The following is an 18,480-nucleotide window of genomic DNA, read 5'->3' as shown; positions in this document are numbered from 1 at the left end:
TATGTGTTCTTGTCTTAAATAAGGATTGTGAATGATAGGCAACATTTTAAAACAATCAGTTCCACTCTAAGAGGGTTATTATTCTGTTTGTTGTTTTTTAAATTCCAACTGTATCTATTTAGGAACTGCAAGATTGACTGCATGCTTGCCATATAAACTTTAATTTGTAAGACATAGTCGATGTAAAGTACAGTACAGTAAACCCTTGTTATCGCTGTTAATTGGTCCTGGGCCTGAATGTTGAAAATACATTTTGGCAAAGTAGGATTTTTTAAAATAAAAAATCTAATATTTTCATATCTACAACATAAAAAACTTTTAAATATGGATTTTAACCTCATAAGTGCACTCAAGACATATTCAATAATACGCTCATAAAAGCAGGACTGAATGCTACCTTAAGATGAGCCAATCAGTAACCACGATACTGAACAGCGCGCTCTTTGGTTTCATCTATTGGCCAATACTAATGTAGTATCAATATTTTTAGATTATTTAACCAATTTTATGCTTGAAAATGCCTAATTCAGGCCATAAAATATATTTTGTATGTTTAAAAAAAATCTGGGATAGGGTAAAAGGGAGTTGCAACGATTAATTCATTTAGAACACAGCTTAGATTAATTGTTTAATGAGTGCAATTAATAAAATTCAGACCGCATTGAATTCCCATAACTTAAAATGTACGAACATACACTACCGTTCAAAAGTTTGGGGTCACCCAAAAAATTTTGTGGAAAAGCCTTCATTTCTAAGAACAAGAATAGACTGTTGAGTTTCAGATGAAAGTTCTCTTTTTCTGGCCATTTTGAGCATTTAATTGACCCCACAAATGTGATGCTCCAGAAACTCAATCTGCTCAAAGGAAGGTCAGTTTTGTAGCTTCTGTAACGAGCTAAACTGTTTTCAGATGTGTGAACATGATTACACCAGGGTTTTCTAATCATCAATTAGCCTTCTGAGCCAATGAGCAAACACATTGTACCATTAGAACACTATGTTTGCTGGAAATGGGCGTCTATACACCTATGAAGATATTGCACCAAAAACCAGACATTTGCAGCTAGAATAGTCATTTACCACATTAGCAATGTATAGACTGTATTTCTTTAAAGTTAAGACTAGTTTAAAGTTATCTTCACTGAAAAATACAGTGCTTTACCTTCAAAAATAAGGACATTTCAAGTTTTTATTAATGCACACATTCTAAAAGTGCAATTTCAAAGTTGATGATGTGCATGTATTACAATAAAAGAATAAAGGTTATGGCAAGCAGCAACATTGTTGTTTATTTCAACTATTTCCCAAAATATGCAATAAGGCTATTATTAAGTGTTTTATTCCATTACTCAATAAATCAAACAAACTAATCTATAGATTAGTTGATTACTAAAATAACCTATAGCTGCAGCGCTAGAGTGAAGCCAATCTTGTGGTGGTGACGACTGTAGTTTGCAATCGCCGCATTTGGTTTTAACAATTTATTTTAGTTCAATTAGACCCTAATATTTGATCCACTTTTATGTTGGAATTCATGAGGAAATCCAAAGAATGGCATATGGGATATTTTGTGGTATGTTTGTAGTTTATTATTGTGATTGTAAGTAATGGTAACAGCAATACAAGTGAGTTGGCTTCATCTTTATAGCAGTCATAGCACAGAGTAAAATTGCTTTCCAGGGCACCTTCTTATTAAAGTTTGTTTAAAAAGATCCATAATATTTTTGTTACATTATTTAGCTACATGATACAGTAAACTTGCATGCCATGTTTGTCAAACAAAGCTAAAATTCCTTATAATTGCCCCTGTCCAGGTGGGAAAAACCGGCGCCTACCTCCAATTTTTACGTATCCTGTTTCGGATGCTCATTAGACTGTTGGAGGTGGACGTGTTTGATGAGGAGGAAGACGAAGACGAACTTGAAGGTACAGATCATTGACGCATTGATGCAGAATTTTGAGTGGAGAAAGTGGATGTTTGATTGGAAGGAAGACTTTAACTCTGCAGAGACACCCGAGGTCGTGACCCCTGTAAGCACCCAGTGGCCTGACATCGAAGACATCCGCAAGTTGCCCTTTAACCCCAACCCTCGAGACTCCAAGTTCAGGAAGGCCAGCCCAGTCCACTCTGACAAGATGCCAAAGCTGAAAGTGAGAGGTGAGTGCAAAAAAAAACGATACACCCCAAAAATTCCTTAAATGTGATGCGTTGCAATACGTAGGATTTTTTTTTTCATTTATTATCAGATATGAAAAAAGAAGAAAAGGGCCAAGTAGAAGCCAAACAGGAGACAAAGTCCATTCGACTCACTCGGTACGCCGCTCACAACGCCTTTCATCACTGCGAGCAGTGTCATCACTACTGTGACGCCAGCCCCGCCGCACAGGTTCGTGCACCACAAAGACCCTCTGCCAAACATTCCCGACATGTTTAAATATTTATCTTTGTGTGTGTGTGTGTCACAGCTGTCAGAGTGCACCTTCCATACCTTCACCTTCTGCTCGTCCATGCTGGGGGAGGAGGTCCAGCTCCAGTTTGTCATTCCCAAAGACAAGGAGCAGCACTTTGTCTTCAGTCAACAGGGAAGCCACCTGGAGAGCATGCGTCTGCCTCTGATCTCCACCAAGGTTGGTTGGTAAACACCTGCACCGGTCACTTCATTAGGCACACCAGCTAAATCTAAGTGGGGAAAAAAAAATACTGCTTTTTATTCACTTTGAACCGACACTGTCAGAAATAGTTATTGTTCACATATGTTAGGTAGGTAGGTTTTTATTGTCATTGCACAAGTGCAACAAAACTTTGTTTTCAGCACCAACCCGTTCAAAATTAGACAAACAAACAGTGTACAGGGTTACAGAACAGGAACGCTGATGGGTCGCCACAAGGCGCCCCGTAAAAGATGGGAAAAAGGTAAACGCGGGGGGAGGATGAGGAAAAATAATACAATCTAGACTGGGCCCCTTGGAATGGGAAAAAAAACCTCCATAGCAAAGCACATATACATATTACAACATACATCTCGAGACTTGCAACAGAGGGGAGGGAGTGGGGGCTACGGTGGCAGCCTGCAGCTCTTCAGGCGCTGCCCAGCCGTCCATCACCTCTAAGGGATTCGCGTCAACGGCGTTAGATGGGGGGTGGGGAATGTGTGTGTTTGGCGTATATTTTTTGTGGATGCACGTGTGTGTGTAAGCGTGCCGCGTGTCTTTGTTCCGCGGCCTTGGTGTCGTGCAGTCGCTAGTCAGTCCAAAGTCAACAACAACAGCTGTGTCCATGAGAGACAAGAAGGGAGTTTGTTGTGTCTTCGCCGCACTGTCCTTCGGGAGAGTCTCGAAGCCAGGGAAACAATCCAAGTTAGAATGTTTTGTATGCGAGTGAAAATAAAATGTGCTTTTCACTCTAAATTGTCTATGACTGGTCCTCAAATTCCTCATGCGAGGCAGACAGTCCGATGTTATCCAAATCACAAGAGTGTCCGCAGTTCTTCCCACATTCTCCAATCATTTGTGGCAGCTTTGGGGTATTTGGGTTATTGTTGTTTGCAGCGGTGTAACGGCATTTGAGAGCTGTTTATATTTGTTGAATGTATTGTTTATTTTACTCCCTCCGAGGTCTTAATCAAGGCTCCAGTCGTTCGTTTTGCTCACAGACATTTATTTCAGCCACGTCTTCGTCACGTTACCAATGATGCCAAATATAATGCTGTCATAACTAATAACATAAGCAAACAGAAATTACAATTAGTCTGACATCCAAAAAAGAAAACATTAATTTCACATACATATCAGAAGTAATCAAACCTCAAACTCCAAAGGAATAAAGTTTATTTTCAATCCAAGACTCCGTTAACGTCTTCTCCATCAAACACTTGTGGTCTCAGGCTGCTTCCTTAATTCCGTCACATATTAATTGTCCCTCCAACGTGACCAAACCGGAACACAAAATATTTGCCTCTCTCAATTTACATGGGTTTGTAACAAAAATAAAGTTAACATAAATTTGCATGAATTAACCCAAAGAAATACCTTTGTAATCACATTATGTGTACAATATGAACTTATATTTATTTATTCTCGCCAACTATGAAATTATACATCAAATATACATGTTGCTTCCGTCAGCAGCTACCGTTTATTTGATGTGGACATTACAAAAAGAGTGTTTTAGCACATATGCTAATTCACAACATTTGTCCACAGGAGGCTATTAAAAGGATAAAGAGATAAAAGTAATTTGAATAAAAAGAGGAGAAAGAAAGAAAATGCAATGTGCAATAACATTACAACAATAAGAGGCTTTTTTTTTTTTTAGATTAAAACATACATTAGCAACATGGTCAGGCAAGTTCTGTCTCACTCTGTCATGTAGCTAAATAAGATAACCAGCCTCTTTTACAGCACCAGTCAAAAGGCATAAGATTAATTTGAATAAGAGTTATGAGAATAATAACCTCTGCCAAGAATGAGGGCCAAGGCAAGAAATTATATACTATAGTTATGGTTATGGTTTAGTTGGCATACTTAATCCGTCTGTTAGCTAGCTATTAAAGTACTCAGCTAGTTAGGCATTTAGGTAAATAGCATGATTCCACTATAGCAACCAAACCCATGTTAATGTATATGTACAAAAGAATAACTCAAGAATATCTAAATAATCAAGATAACTCACTTTTGTTGTTTATTTCGGTCACTATGACATGGATGTACACAGTCAACAATAGAATCAAAATGGCACTATCCATTAAGCAGGAAGTAGCACTATCCATAGACATCTTATAAGTAGATGCAGCATGGAGCGCTACTGCCTACTGGCGCTGACGAGACGCGGGGCCACCATCTTGGAGTGGTGATCCGCTCCACTCAGTGCAATTCATTTGGCAGGAGCAATGAACTGTCAGCGCATTTAATTCATCTTACCTCACTGAGTACCACTGATTATCACACGTTTTTTTGTCATACGTGTAGCTATGATAAAGGACACATGTTTTGGCGTGTTTTATTATTCATAGTTTGCTTAACAGTAATAGAATATTCTTATATGCTATAAGTGACCAGACCGAGTCCGAGATCAAAACTGGGAATATAATCCCAGAGAAGGGGGAAAAAAACGGTCAGCTATTTTTAAGTCGAAGAAACAATATGATTAGGTTATATATACATGCGTATATCCTACAAAAACAATGTATGAATACATTAGATATCTACACTACCGTTCAAAAGTTTGGGGTCACATTGAAATGTCCTTATTTTTGAAGGAAAAGCACTGTACTTTTCAATGAAGATAACTTTAAACTAGTCTTAACTTTAAAGAAATACACTCCATACATTGCTAATGTGGTAAATGACTATTCTAGCTGCAAATGTCTGGTTTTTGGTGCAATATCTACATAGGTGTATAGAGGCCCATTTCCAGCAACTATCATTCCAGTGTTCTAATGGTACAATGTGTTTGCTCATTGGCTCAGAAGGCTAATTGATGATTAGAAAACCCTTGTGCAATCATGTTCACACATCTGAAAACAGTTTAGCTCGTTACAGAAGCTACAAAACTGATCTTCCTTTGAGCAGATTGAGTTTCTGGAGCATCACATTTGTGGGGTCAATTAACCGCTCAAAATGGGCAGAAAAAGAGAACTTTCATCTGAAACTTGACAGTCTATTCTTGTTCTTAGAAATGAAGGCTATTCCACAAAATTGTTTGGGTGACCCCAAACTTTTGAACGGTAGTGTATATATCTTAGGGACCTATAGACTGTATCTCTGTTGCTGCAGCAGCAGAGAGTTTATTATGTCTTGACACTTTGTATTGATATTTTGTATTACATTCTTCCCTTAAATAATAATGTTTACAGTGATTGTTTTACTTTTACAAAATTGGGTTGGAAAGCTAGACTAAATTTAGACTTGTATAATACTGTATAGCCACTGTCCATCTGATTGTCTAGTTAGTTAACATATATTACCCCCCCCTCCCCCCCCGCCTCCCTACACAATCTGGACTGTGGTCCCAACTTTTACCCCTGTTGGCTTTTACAATCTTTATCTTCAACTTTCAACTTTATGTTATTCAAGTATGACATTTTTAAATGTTATAAATTTCATTGACAAGCAGTTGTATTATAGTCATACTCTTGTTTGCTAGCGGCTACGATTTCAGTACTATTGAACAGTGGTCCCCAACCACCGGGCCACGGCCCGGTACTGGTCCGTGGATCGATTGGTACCGGGCTGCACAAGAAATAAAAAATAAAAATGTTTGGTTTTTTTTAAATTATTAAATCAACATAAAAAACACAAGATACACTTACAATTAGTGCACCAACCCAAAAAACCTCCCTCCCCCATTTATACTAATTCGCACAAAAGGGTTATTTCTTTCTGTTATTAATATTTGTGGTTACTACATTATATATCAATATTAGAGATGTCCTATCGGCCGATAAATGCTTTAAAATGTAATATCGGAAATTATGGGTATCGGTTTTTTTATTATCAGTATCGTTTTTGTTGGTTTTTTTAAATAAATCAACATAAAAAACACAAGATACACTTACAATTAGTGCACCAACCCAAAAAACCTTCCTCCCCCATTTACACAAAAGGGTTGTTTATTTCTGTTATTAATATTCTGGTTCCTATATTATATATCAATACAGTCTGCAAGGGATACAGTCCGTAAGCACACATGATTGCGCGTGCTGCTGGTCCACTAATAGTACTAACCTTTAACAGTAAATTTTACTCATTTTCATTAATTACTAGTTTCTATGTAACTGTTTTTATATTGTTTTACTTTCTTTTTTATTCAAGAAAATATTTTTTTTTTATTTATCTTATTTTATTAATTTTTGTAAAAAGGATCTTATCTTTACCATACCTGGTTGTCCAAATTAGGCATAATAATGTCTTAATTCCACGACTGTATATATCGGTATCGGTTGATATCGGTATCAGTAATTAAGAGTTGGACAATATCGGAATATCGGCAAAAAGCCATTATCGGACATCCCTAATCAATTAAGATCAATACAGTCTGCAGGTATACAGTCCGTAAGAACACATGATTGTATTTTTTTATGACCAAAAAAAAAATAATAAAATAAAAAAATACCATACACCCAAAAATAATAAAAAGACAAAAATGGCTATCTAAATCATTTTAAATGTTTTCAACAAGGATATCAATTAAAGGGCTTTTAATCAAATTCCAAGATTTTATTGTTAATTTAAAAGCATTAAGCCAATGGGAAAATGTTGGTTTTACTTTCAGAAATCTACAATGATGTATAAAAAAATTAGCTTAAAACATAATAATATTGATGAGCATTTCTACGTTATCATTTATAAATATGGAAAATTTGATCTCTTCTATTGCAAATTGGGACATGATCTCCACACCCTTGTTTCTAAGCCAATCTCTAATCTCCTCCCAAAACACACGTACACTCTCACATTCCACAAACAGGGACGTAGCACTATCCAATAAACAGGAAGTAGCAACGTTGTGGTCCCATTTATCAGTAAAAGAAAACAAACCGATATTTTGTGCAGGTCTGGCGACGGGTTCAAATAATAAAATAATATAGATTTAAAAGAAAGATGTTCATTATTTATTTTGGTTATTGCACCCTACAGGAATCAAATGGCTCCCTCCATAAACCAGGAAGTAGTTTGCTAACAAACAAACAAACAAAAAAAGTATTTCACTTCTGTACAAAATTTTTTTCCCTTTCTGTTTATTTTTTATGATGATGGAAGATATTTTTAATCACATTGTAAAAGTGTACCTAGTGAGGTGTCCGGTAAGAGTAGTAGATACACTTGACCATCACTTTCTGCTTGAATCCAATTCCTTTGTTTACGTTCGTCTCCAGGACCCCAATCATTTGAAGAGTCCTATCTTCACGCCGACGACAGGGCGACAGGAACATGGCTTACTCAACATTTATCACGCCATGGAGGGTGCCGCTCACTTACACATCCTGGTGGTCAAGCACTTTGAGATGCTCCACTACAGGAAGTACTGGCCCAACCACATCCTGCTTGTCCTGCCTGCTATGTTCAACAATTCAGGAGTTGGTGAGTGAGGCCCCCGCCCTGTATTTTTGGTTTGCAATTCCTTTATTGTAATAGTAAAATTTACTTATAAAGCCTTTGCCTGGGCTCCAGGGGCCGCTCGCTTCATGATCAAGGAGCTGTCTTACCACAACCTGGAGCTGGAGAGAAACCGCTGGGAGGAGCAAGGAGTTAAGAGGCAAGATGTCTGGCCTTTCATCGTCATGATGGACGACTCGTGTGTGCTGTGGAACGCCCAGCAGCCAGCAGAGGGCAGGTAGAAACTTTGACTCCATTTCTTTTATCACCTACAGCAGTTTTTCAACCTTTTATGAGCCAAAGCACATTTTTTGCGTTGAAAAAATCCGGAGACACACCACCAGCAGAAATCATTAAAAAACGAAACTCAGTTGACAGTAAACAGTCGTTGTCGCAATTGTTGGATATGACTTTAAACCAGGGGTGGGCAATTAATTTTTACCGGGGGCCGCATGAGCTACCCGAGCACTGCTGGAGGGCCACATTGACAATATTTCAATTAAATTTTGCTCAATATTATTTTTGATATATACCGTAAGATAAATAATAATAATAATAATAATAATAGTAATACTTCAACATAGTGTGTGTAACAGCATTCCATTACTAATATATATAAATTAACATTAATAATAAATGACAGTAAAATAAGCACACGTATGACTGAGGAGTCATAGTGTAACTTTGTGTGGTGTTTGAGTTGTCCGACTTTTTGTGTGGCCTTAAACGCACCAGTGGTGCTATGCGTGTTGGTGACAGATGACCAGTTGGTTTTGGCCTGGTTTGTACGGCAGAAAATGACTAGTTTTTCGAGATAGAATTGTTTTACTCATGTTTTTGGTGTGGTTATGTCCGAATATAAACAGTTTTGTTCAATAAAGTGATCGATATAATTCCTGTCCTCGAAGCATCTCGATAGACGTTACAATAATTGAACGGTGTTCAATTGAACGGTGTTGACGAACACCATTAGGGCCGCTTGTTGTCACTGTCACTCAAAGTTGCATTGCAAAATTCCATAGAATAAATATGTTTATTTTGTTTATAATTCAGATGGGATTTGATTTGGTGCGCGGCATATATACTTGCTGCGCGCAGCAGACGCTTGAACAGTGCGCAATTGCGCAGGCACGCACCTTAGGTGAGGGGACGTTGCTTTGCAGTTCATGTGTTGTTGAAAACACGCCATTCCTCATCAACTTTTCTCTTTTTGGCGTCTCGGGTGTAAACCGTGCATCACTTGTCGCTGCATGTGCACCTTCACTCGCAGGTTACACACGGACACACGCCCATAAATAATACTTTTCAAAATAAAAGCAGCACAGTTGTATTGCGCGCAGGACATAGATGTTTTTTCAACTTTATTTTGTAATTGCAGTTGTTCACATTCACTCACAATCACGCATACGTCCACACGGAAGTAATACAAATAACGATTTTCAAAACAAAAGCAGCACCGTTGTATTGCACACTCGACATAGATACTTTTTTAAATTTATTTTGTAATTTATAATTGGCCTCACGCGGGCCGGACAGGGACGCACAAAGGGCCGGATGCGGCCCGCGGGCCGCAGAATGCCCAGGTCTGCTTTAAACCATAACCAACCATGCATCACTATAGCTCTTGTCACAAAGTAGGTGTACTGTCACCACCTGTCACATCCGTGACTTATTTTGAGTTTTTTGCTGTTTTCCTGTGTGTAGTGTTTTAGTTCTTGTCTTGCGCTCCTATTTTGGTGTCTTTTTCTCTTTTTTTTGGTATTTTCCTTTAGCAGTTTCATGTCTTTTTTTGAGCGATATTTCCCGCATCTACTTTGTTTTAGCAATCAAGAATATTTCAGTTGTTTCTATCCTTCTTTGTGGGGACATTGTTGATTGTCATGCCATGTTCGGATGTACATTGTGGACGCCGTCTTTGCTCCACAGTAAGTCCTTGCTGTCCTCCAGCATTCTGTTTTTGTTTACTGTGTAGCCAGTTCAGTTGTAGTTTCGTTCTGCATAGCCTTCCCTAAGCTTCAATGCCTTTTCTTAGGGGCACTCACCTTTTGTTTATTTTTGGTTTAAGCATTAGAGACCTTTTTACCTGTACGCTGCCTCCCGCTGTTTCCGACATCTACAAAGCAATTAGCTACCTGCTGCCACCTACTGATATGGAAGAGTATTACACGGTAACTCTGCCGAGCTCTAGACAGCACCGACACTCAACAAAAACACATCATTTGCAGATTACAAAAAATATTTTTTTAACCCAAATAGGTGAAATTAGCTCATCTCCCACGGCACACCAGACTGTATCTCACGGCACACTAATGTGCCGCAGCACAGTGGTTGAAAAACACTGACCTACAGTACTACTATAGGAATATAGCTTTGGTGTTGTTGTGATTCCCGCTTCCGCCATCCTCGTCACTGCCATTGAGTCCTTGGGCAAGACACTTTACCCACCAGTGCCACCCACACTGGTTTACATGCAGTGGCAAGCGGTAGAAAATGGATGGATGAATGGATTTAGAATCGTTACAAAAAAGAATCGCTACAAAAAAGAATCGCCATTAATTCAAAGAAAAAAAAAAAAAGGTCTATATGACATCTGTTATTGAGTTGGACAAAGTGTAAAAAGCAGATAAAGTGCACAATAACACCTCATAAACACAGCTCATTAGCAATTAAGTTACAGACAAACAAAATGGTCCCCAGTAAGGCCTACTAAAACTCATTATTCTAGAATCAAGGCTAGATTTTAGACAACACACTTCCATATACTTTTGTGGCACCTCTTAAGTCTACTAAAAAATGTCTTCTTGCCCAACAGTATCCATCTCTTCTTGTCCCACAGCGATGCGACCGAAAGGGGCTGCACGCTCACCAACGTGTCCCTAAAAATGGTCTTGCAGCACATGGAGACTACGCCCAAGATCTCCCTCTACGCCATGTGCGGCACCCGCAAGTGGAGCAGCACCCTGGCTCGCAAGACCCCCCGCCGACCTTTCAGCCGGTGCCACCTCCATGATTTTGTCCTGCTCAACGTGGATCTGACCCAGAATGTCCAGTACGACCTGAACAGGTGATTGACGGGTGAAGGGTGTGGTGGTGCCTGGTCGGTGGCGGTATCATAAGGTTTGGTTGTGGTGGTGCGCAGGTACAGCTGCGAGGAGGTGGACTTCAACCTTCGGGTGAACAGCAGCGAACTCCTGCTGTGCTGCTTCAACAGCTTCAGCTTGATGAAGAAGAACATTCCAGTTGGGGGGAACCAGGACTTCATAGTCAAACCTAAACTCACGGTGGGTTACATCGCTACACAATAGACTGCTCTTCCATCCATTCATTTTCTACCGCTTGTCCCGCTCTGTGTCGCGGGGTTGGCTGGAGCCTATCCCAGCTAGGTTTAATATTCATTGCTCCCTATTGCTACAGGAAATAGAAACCCCTGCCGCAATCAGCCCCTCCCAGTACGTCTGTGCCCCCGATAGCGAGCAGACCCTGCTGGATGCCCCTGCCCAGTTCCTGCTGGAGAAGTTCCTGCAGAGCTGCAGCCACAGATTGTTCCCCAAAGCTATTCAGAACCCCAAAAACCCGGTTCTGTCTATTGACAGCTACCTCAACATCAGCCCAGAGGTGAGCTATTGTACAGAGATTACTTTCAAACCTACGGGAAAAAAAACAAGCCTTGAAGTAGATAATCGTGCGTGTTTTTGGGTGTGTTGTCAGATCTCCGTGTGTTACATCAACTCCCGTCCACACTCCACGAACCTCAACCATCAGGGCCTGCAGTTCAGTGGCTTGCTGCTGTATCTCTGCGACTCCTTCGTCGTATCCGGACTCCTCAAGAAATTCCGCTTCCTCAAAGGTGAGATGCAAACAATATATTGCATTAAACTACACAAACTGTTTTATTAATATTTGGATATCATTTAAATGTACACTATTAAAAGTATAGTTAAATGAATACCTTGCTGTAAGTGGGGCTGTTGTATCAGGGCCTTGAAGGGGAACTGCACTTGTTTTGGATTTTTGCCAATCGTTCACAAACTTTATGAGAGACAAAAAGACAACATTTTTGTTTTGTTTTTTGCATTCTAATTTGTAATAATCTGGTAGAAAATGGATGGATGGATGGGCTCGTTCTAGGTGCCAAGCAATGCAGCTAATGGCATCAATCCATTCTGCCTCTAAATCATTTTGAAAATGCATCCAAAAACTGTCAAGAATACTTTATTTACGTTCCGTAACTTGTATAATAACCAAGCTGTAGCGACATTGTTATTGTAAGAGCGAACACTGAGGAACTCTTTTTGTAGCGTACCATCACATTGCTCACTTCTATAAGCAGCAGTTCATCCTCCGTATATTCAGGTTCAAAAACATAAGGATGTGAATCCTCATTTGTCTAAAAATAGTTGTCTGTTACCAAGTCTGACATGATTAGAACACACACACACACACATGCGTTAGTTTCCAGAAGTAGGAACACACATTTGTTGCTGGAAGTCAGAAGTGCGCTGCTATGGAAACAAAAATAAATGCGTTAAGGAAAGAAGTTCTGGTACGGCTTAAAATGACCAAAATACGGTAAATATTGAACATATTATATATTGTTATGAACGTGTCTGGTACTACATTATATATATACTTGCAGTGTGTATATAAAACATTGATGTGTATATACAGTAGAGGCCAAAAGTTTGGAGACACCTTCTCATTAAATGTGTTTTCTTTATTTTCATGACTATTTACATTGTAGATTTTCACAGAAGACATCAAAACTATGAATGAACACATGAGGAGTTATGTACTTAACAAAAAAAGGTGAAATAACTGAAAACATGTTTTATGTTGTAGTTTCTTCAAAACCCTTTGCTCTGATTACTGCTTTGCACACTCTTGGCATTCTCTCGATGAGCTTCAAGAGGTAGTCACCTGAAATGGTTTTTACTTCACAGGTGTGCCTTATCAGGGTTGATTAGTGCAATTTCTTGCTTTATCAATGGGGTTGGGACCATCATTTGTGTTGTGAATGAGAAGGGGTGTCCAAACTTTTGGCCTGTACTGTATATATTATTTTCTTCAACAAAACAATATTATTCAGAGGGGGTATATCTAGATCAGGGCAGCACGGTGGAACAGGGGTTAGTGCATGTGCCTCACAATACAAAGGTCCTGAGTAGTCCTGAGTTCAATCCCGGGCTTGGGATCTTTCCGTGTGGAGTTTGCATGTTCTCCCCGTGACTGCGTGGGTTCCCTTTGGGTACTACGGCTTCCTCCCCCACCAAAAACATGCACCTTGGGATAGGTTGATTGGCAACACTAAATGGTCCCTAGTGTGTGAATGTGACTGTGAATGTTGTCTGTCTATCTGTGTTGGCCCTGTGATGAGGTGGCGACTTGTCCACGGTGTACCCCGCCTTCCGCCCGAATGCAGCTGAGATAGTCTCCAGCAGCCCCCGCGACCCCAAAAGGGACAAGCGGTAGAAAATAAATGGACTTTTCAAGTACCACCATAATGAGCAACATTAAAACACAGTAGCATAGTAGTAAAACCAGTGGCGGGCCGTGCGTTTCCCACCTAGGCCTTCAGTGATGTCCTGTGTCCAATGATTACCTCTCAAAATACCATCATTTATGTCACCACATGACCATTGCTGGAGAAATATTATACAGAAACACATTTACACACTACTGGGCATTGAATCACCACCAACAGTGTACAAAATGGGTTATTTTCGGGCGCATTTAAAAATCAATAAACCCGCATCAGCAATTAAAACATATCTTATTTTATTACATATCCGTCAAAATTAAAATTGCAAAAAACATATTAAACGTGAAAAAAATCAGAAATTCAATATCTGAACTCACAATTTGTATCACCCATTCGAGCTTCCGTGTTGGCCGACATCGTCTCACAAGATGTGAAGTGAAGTGAATTATATTTATATAGCGCTTTTCTCTAGTGACTTAAAGCGCTTTACACTGTGAAACCCAATATCTGAGTTACATTTTTAAACCAGTGTGGGTGGCACTGGGAGCAGGTGGGTAAAGTGTCTTGCCCAAGGACACAACCGCAGTGACTGGGATGGCAGAAGCGGGGATCAAACCTGGAACCCTGCTGGCACGGCCACTCTTCCAAGCTATACCGCCCTAAGCTAATATTGGTTTATCTTTAAATATCCTTCTTGAAAATGGCCTTGCAAATACATGTGTTGGTCTTGTCTAATCATAAAAGATGCAGACGAGGCGTGTTGGCTGACTCCTTAAAGTTTACTCCACAGCGTGCTCATCAATAACATCCTGCTACATTCAACAACCCCGTGGCATGCTGGGTAATGGAGTTCTTATGCTACCTAGCTCATAACAACACAATATATATCTGCCTTAGGCCAGCTAGAAGGCCTTACTGACAACTTGTGATCTGATTGGCTATCGCAACTGTCTGTCAAATGTTTGTGTTCGTTCACTGACAGTGCACGGGCGCCAGCATTGTTGATTCTGAAGGCTTCTGGTCCCCGAAAGGGACCAGCGGTAGAAAATGGCCTCTGTTTCTGGCGGTGTCACTCCAAACCGAGCATCACCACACTACCTTTGTCATGTGACCATGTCTGCAGGCGCCACCTTGTGCGTCATCTGCCAGGACCGGAGCTCGCTGCGTCAGACCATCGTCAGGCTGGAGCTGGAAGACGAGTGGCAGTTCCGCCTGCGGGACGAGTTCCAGACGGCCAACTGCAGCGAGGACCGACCCCTCTACTTTCTCACCGGCCGCCATGTTTGAAAAAGACAAACGCTCGATTCAACGTCAAGCCAGCAACTCTTGCCATCCGGCGAAAGGTCAAAAATGGCACCAGAGTCCCATTCACGCTCATGGCTCCACTTTTTTTGTGTTAAGATTGTACGCGGACTTTTAACCACGGTATGTCCCGCACTGGGCGTACGTGTTTATCTCAGGGTTTTAAAGCAAACTTACAGAGTTTTTCCTCTGCTTCATTGCGTTTACTTTACTTGGCACCAAAGACGATCTCAAGCTGCACCTTTTGCTTGTCCCCGCCTTCATGTCTTCATTGTTTCAAAAACTCCAGTTTCATGTCGCTGCCTCGTCCGAAAAAATCTCCCACACACGCTACATGCAACATAGCGGCGACTTCATTGACGAAGTCTGGGGCCCACCATTTAGGTTACATCAGGGGTGTCAAATTAGATCGGAGGCCACATGGAGAAAAATCTACTCCCAAGTGTGCCGGGACTGGTAAAATGACGGCACGATAACTTAAAAATAAAGACAACTTCAGATTGTTTTCTTTGTTTGAAAATAGAACAAGCACATTCTGAAATTGTACATATCATAATGTTGTTGGTTTTTTTTTTACAATTACCTGTTGCGGTTAATATTATATATACTTTATTTGTCATTATTTATATATTCTGAATAAATGATGTGATAATGTTCATCAGTCAACTCATTGCTGTTAATTTACAAGCTATCAAGATAAAAAATTACATTAAAATCTAAATACAGTATGTTATTTATGTAGTTTGATCATTTTCCTCGATTTATTTTGTACATATGTAGCATCAGCTGCAAAGTTACAAAGAATTGCTATTGCGACATCCAGTGGATACATTCAGAACAGCTGTTTCTTTCATTCAAAAATTTAAAGTTCATTTTTATACCAGCAAACTCATCCCGCAGGACGGATAAAACCTGTTCGCGGGTTTGAGTACGTTTGACACCCCTGGGTTACATAATATTGAGCATCTGTCCGTTGTACTGACATATCACGCGTCACGAGGTACCAATAAGAACAGATCGGGGACAAAAGGAGCGAGCCAAGAAACGAGACAATTGGACTACTGTACTGTTTAAAGCATTGTTTACATTATTATTAATATATTATACAATCCCCATTTAAACACAGAGGGATACTGATGTTGTTTTTTTGTAACTTTAACCAGTATGTTTTGGTGTCTTTTTCTGCAAGGCAAAAATAATCTACCTAGATGTGTCTCTACCGCCCTCTAGCGCCCTGGACGGCTCCTTATTTATTTTCCTTTTTTTGGGGGGGGGGGGGGGGGGACTGATAATCATGTTAAAAAAAGAAGAAGAAAAAACAACATCTATTGATATTCGATTGCATGCTTAGGGAGGGAGTGCGTCCTCTTGCTGAAGGCTTTGCACATTGACCCGAAACCCAACCCCGCGAAAAACATCACGACGATTGTTGAGTCTACCGGAAGTCACTGAGGAAGAGTGAACTTGCACTAAACAAGTTGCCAAACTGAATGGAAAGTAACCCACCCACCCACCCGGAAACGAGACTAATGATTGAGTGCGGGAATGTTTTGGCAGAAGGTTGAATAATATGCAACTTGCTCACACAATCACACAATATGAGTGTGATCTACCTCACGTGACCGTTGTGCTTGCAGGCTGTGACGTCGCATCAAAGCCATGCTGTTTTGTGTCTTGTTCTCAATTTTGAATGTAATAAAAACCGTAACTAATGGCTGCGTCGTTTTCATCAAAATACCTGTTATATCGCCATAAGGAACGCACTGCACAGGAATTGTTCTTAGTTGTTGTGTACTCAGCGTCTTTGTAGCACACACATGACTTGGCACACTCTTCTTCTAATGCCAAGTGACGTCGACAGGAGCCAACCTAACAACGAGTGCGCCCTCCATTGGCCTATCTGATATAAGTGTGATTATCGCTCAAGGGAGCCAACATAAATTGGCTAAGGGTTTTTTGATTGATTGATAGATTGATTGAAACTTTTATTAGTAGATTGCACAGTAAAGTACATATTCCGTACAATTGACCACTAAATGGTAACACCCGAATAAGTTTTTCAACTTGTTTAAGTCGGGGTCCACGTTAATCAATTCATGGTACAAATATTTACTATCAGCATAATACAGTCATCACACAAATTAATCATCAGAGTATATACATTGAATTATTTACATTATTTACAATCCGGGGGGTGAGATGTGGAGGGGGTTGGTGTGGGGGGTTAGGTTTGGTTGATATCAGCACTTTGATTGATTGATTGAGACTTTTATTAGTAGGTTGCACAGTGAAGTACATATTCCGTACAATTGACCACTAAATGGTAACACCCGAATAAGTTTTTCAACTTGTTTAAGTCGGGGTCCACTTAAATTGATTCATGATACAGATATATACTATCAGATATATACTATCATCGTAATACAGTCATCACACAAGATAATCACATTGAATTATTTACATTATTTACAATCAGGGGTGTGGAAGGGGAGGAGGGGGAGGATATGGACAGCAAGTAGTGGACAGAGAGAGAGAGAGAGAGAGAGAGAGAGAGAGAGAGAGAGAGAGAGAGAGAGATCAGAAGGCATAAGAAAAAGTATCTGCATTAGATTGTTTACATTTGATTATTAGCAATCCGGGGAGGGTGTTAGTTTAGGGTTGTAGCTGCCTGGAGGTGAACTTTTATTGCGGTTTTGAAGGAGGATAGAGATGCCCTTTCTTTTATAACTGTTGGGAGCGCATTCCACATGTGGCATAGAAAGAAAATGAGTTAAGACCTTTGTTAGTTCGGAATCTGTGTTAGTTCGGAATCTGGGTTTAACGTGGTTAGTGGAGCTCCCCCTGGTGTTGTGGTTATGGCGGTCATTTACCTTAAGGAAGTAGTTTGACATGTACTTCGGTATCAGGGAGGTGTAGCGGATTTTATAGACTAGGCTCAGTGCAAGTTGTTTTACTCTGTCCTCCACCTTGAGCCAGCCCACTTTGGAGAAGTGGGTAGGAGTGAGGTGGGATCTGGGGTGGAGGTCTAGAAGTAACCTGACTAGCTTGTTCTGGGATGTTTGGAGTTTAGATTTGAGGGTTTTGGAGGTGCTAGGGTACCAGGAGGTGCATGCGTAATCGAAAAAGGGTTGAACGAGAGTTCCCGCCAGAATCCTCATGGTGCTTTTGTTGACCAGAGAGGAGATTCTGTAGAGAAATCTCATTCGTTGGTTAACCTTTTTGATTACCTTGGTTGCCATTTTATCACAGGAAAGGTTTGCCTCTAGAATGGAACCTAGGTAGGTGACCTCATCTTTCCTGGTGATAACAATGTCACCAGCTTTTACAGTGAAGTCATTGACTTTCTTAAGGTTGATGTGGGACCCAAACAGGATGGATTTTACCCAAGTGTATGGATAGCTTGTTGTCAGCAAGCCAGGTGCAAGTTCTACAGAGCTCAGCACTGAGGATTTGACTGACTTCAGTCATCAACAATTATATCATCTGAGAAATGGACATTGTTTTTTGATTGGTTGAAACTTTTATTAGTAGATTGCACAGTACAGTACATATTCCGTACAATTGACCACTAAATGGTAATACCCGAATAAGTTTTTCAACAT

The 18,480-nt window shown here is 40.1% G+C and overlaps 1 protein-coding gene and 1 long non-coding RNA gene across 16 annotated transcripts in view; one reads left to right on the top strand and one right to left on the bottom strand.

The window, feature by feature from the left end:
- The window catches only part of greb1l (GREB1 like retinoic acid receptor coactivator), a 133,750-nt gene extending 117,171 nt beyond the window's left edge, over nucleotides 1-16,579 (top strand). For 2 of the 8 annotated variants that reach the window (XM_062022442.1, XM_062022441.1), the window contains exons 24-34: nucleotides 1,815-1,926; nucleotides 1,994-2,158; nucleotides 2,248-2,387; nucleotides 2,467-2,628; nucleotides 7,878-8,082; nucleotides 8,155-8,335; nucleotides 10,910-11,161; nucleotides 11,237-11,378; nucleotides 11,512-11,712; nucleotides 11,806-11,944; nucleotides 14,700-16,579. In XM_062022442.1, coding sequence (XP_061878426.1) covers nucleotides 1,815-1,926; nucleotides 1,994-2,158; nucleotides 2,248-2,387; nucleotides 2,467-2,628; nucleotides 7,878-8,082; nucleotides 8,155-8,335; nucleotides 10,910-11,161; nucleotides 11,237-11,378; nucleotides 11,512-11,712; nucleotides 11,806-11,944; nucleotides 14,700-14,863 — 1,863 coding nt within the window. In that variant the 3' untranslated portion in view covers nucleotides 14,864-16,579. The remainder of the gene's footprint in view (nucleotides 1-1,814; nucleotides 1,927-1,993; nucleotides 2,159-2,247; nucleotides 2,388-2,466; nucleotides 2,629-7,877; nucleotides 8,083-8,154; nucleotides 8,336-10,909; nucleotides 11,162-11,236; nucleotides 11,379-11,511; nucleotides 11,713-11,805; nucleotides 11,945-14,699) is intronic. The other 6 variants (XM_062022449.1, XM_062022447.1, XM_062022443.1 and 3 more) reach the window with 6 other exon arrangements.
- LOC133630739 (uncharacterized) overlaps nucleotides 1-16,748 on the bottom strand; it is a 123,511-nt gene extending 106,763 nt beyond the window's left edge. For 7 of the 8 annotated variants that reach the window (XR_009821325.1, XR_009821327.1, XR_009821326.1 and 4 more), the window contains exons 1-4: nucleotides 16,617-16,748; nucleotides 12,047-12,126; nucleotides 11,848-11,937; nucleotides 2,490-2,680 (exon numbers count right to left, since the gene is read on the bottom strand). This is a non-coding gene — a long non-coding RNA (uncharacterized LOC133630739). Of the gene's footprint in view, nucleotides 1-1,505; nucleotides 2,410-2,489; nucleotides 2,681-11,847; nucleotides 11,938-12,046; nucleotides 12,127-16,616 lie in introns of those variants that run through there. The other variant, XR_009821329.1, reaches the window with a different exon arrangement.
- Nucleotides 16,749-18,480: the final 1,732 nt, after the last annotated feature.

Source organism: Entelurus aequoreus, linkage group LG16 (genome assembly GCF_033978785.1).
Source record: "Entelurus aequoreus isolate RoL-2023_Sb linkage group LG16, RoL_Eaeq_v1.1, whole genome shotgun sequence".
Taxonomy (NCBI): Eukaryota; Metazoa; Chordata; class Actinopteri; order Syngnathiformes; family Syngnathidae; genus Entelurus; species Entelurus aequoreus.
Note: the sequence above shows the minus strand (reverse complement) of the source record. Positions and strands in the feature narration are given on the sequence as shown.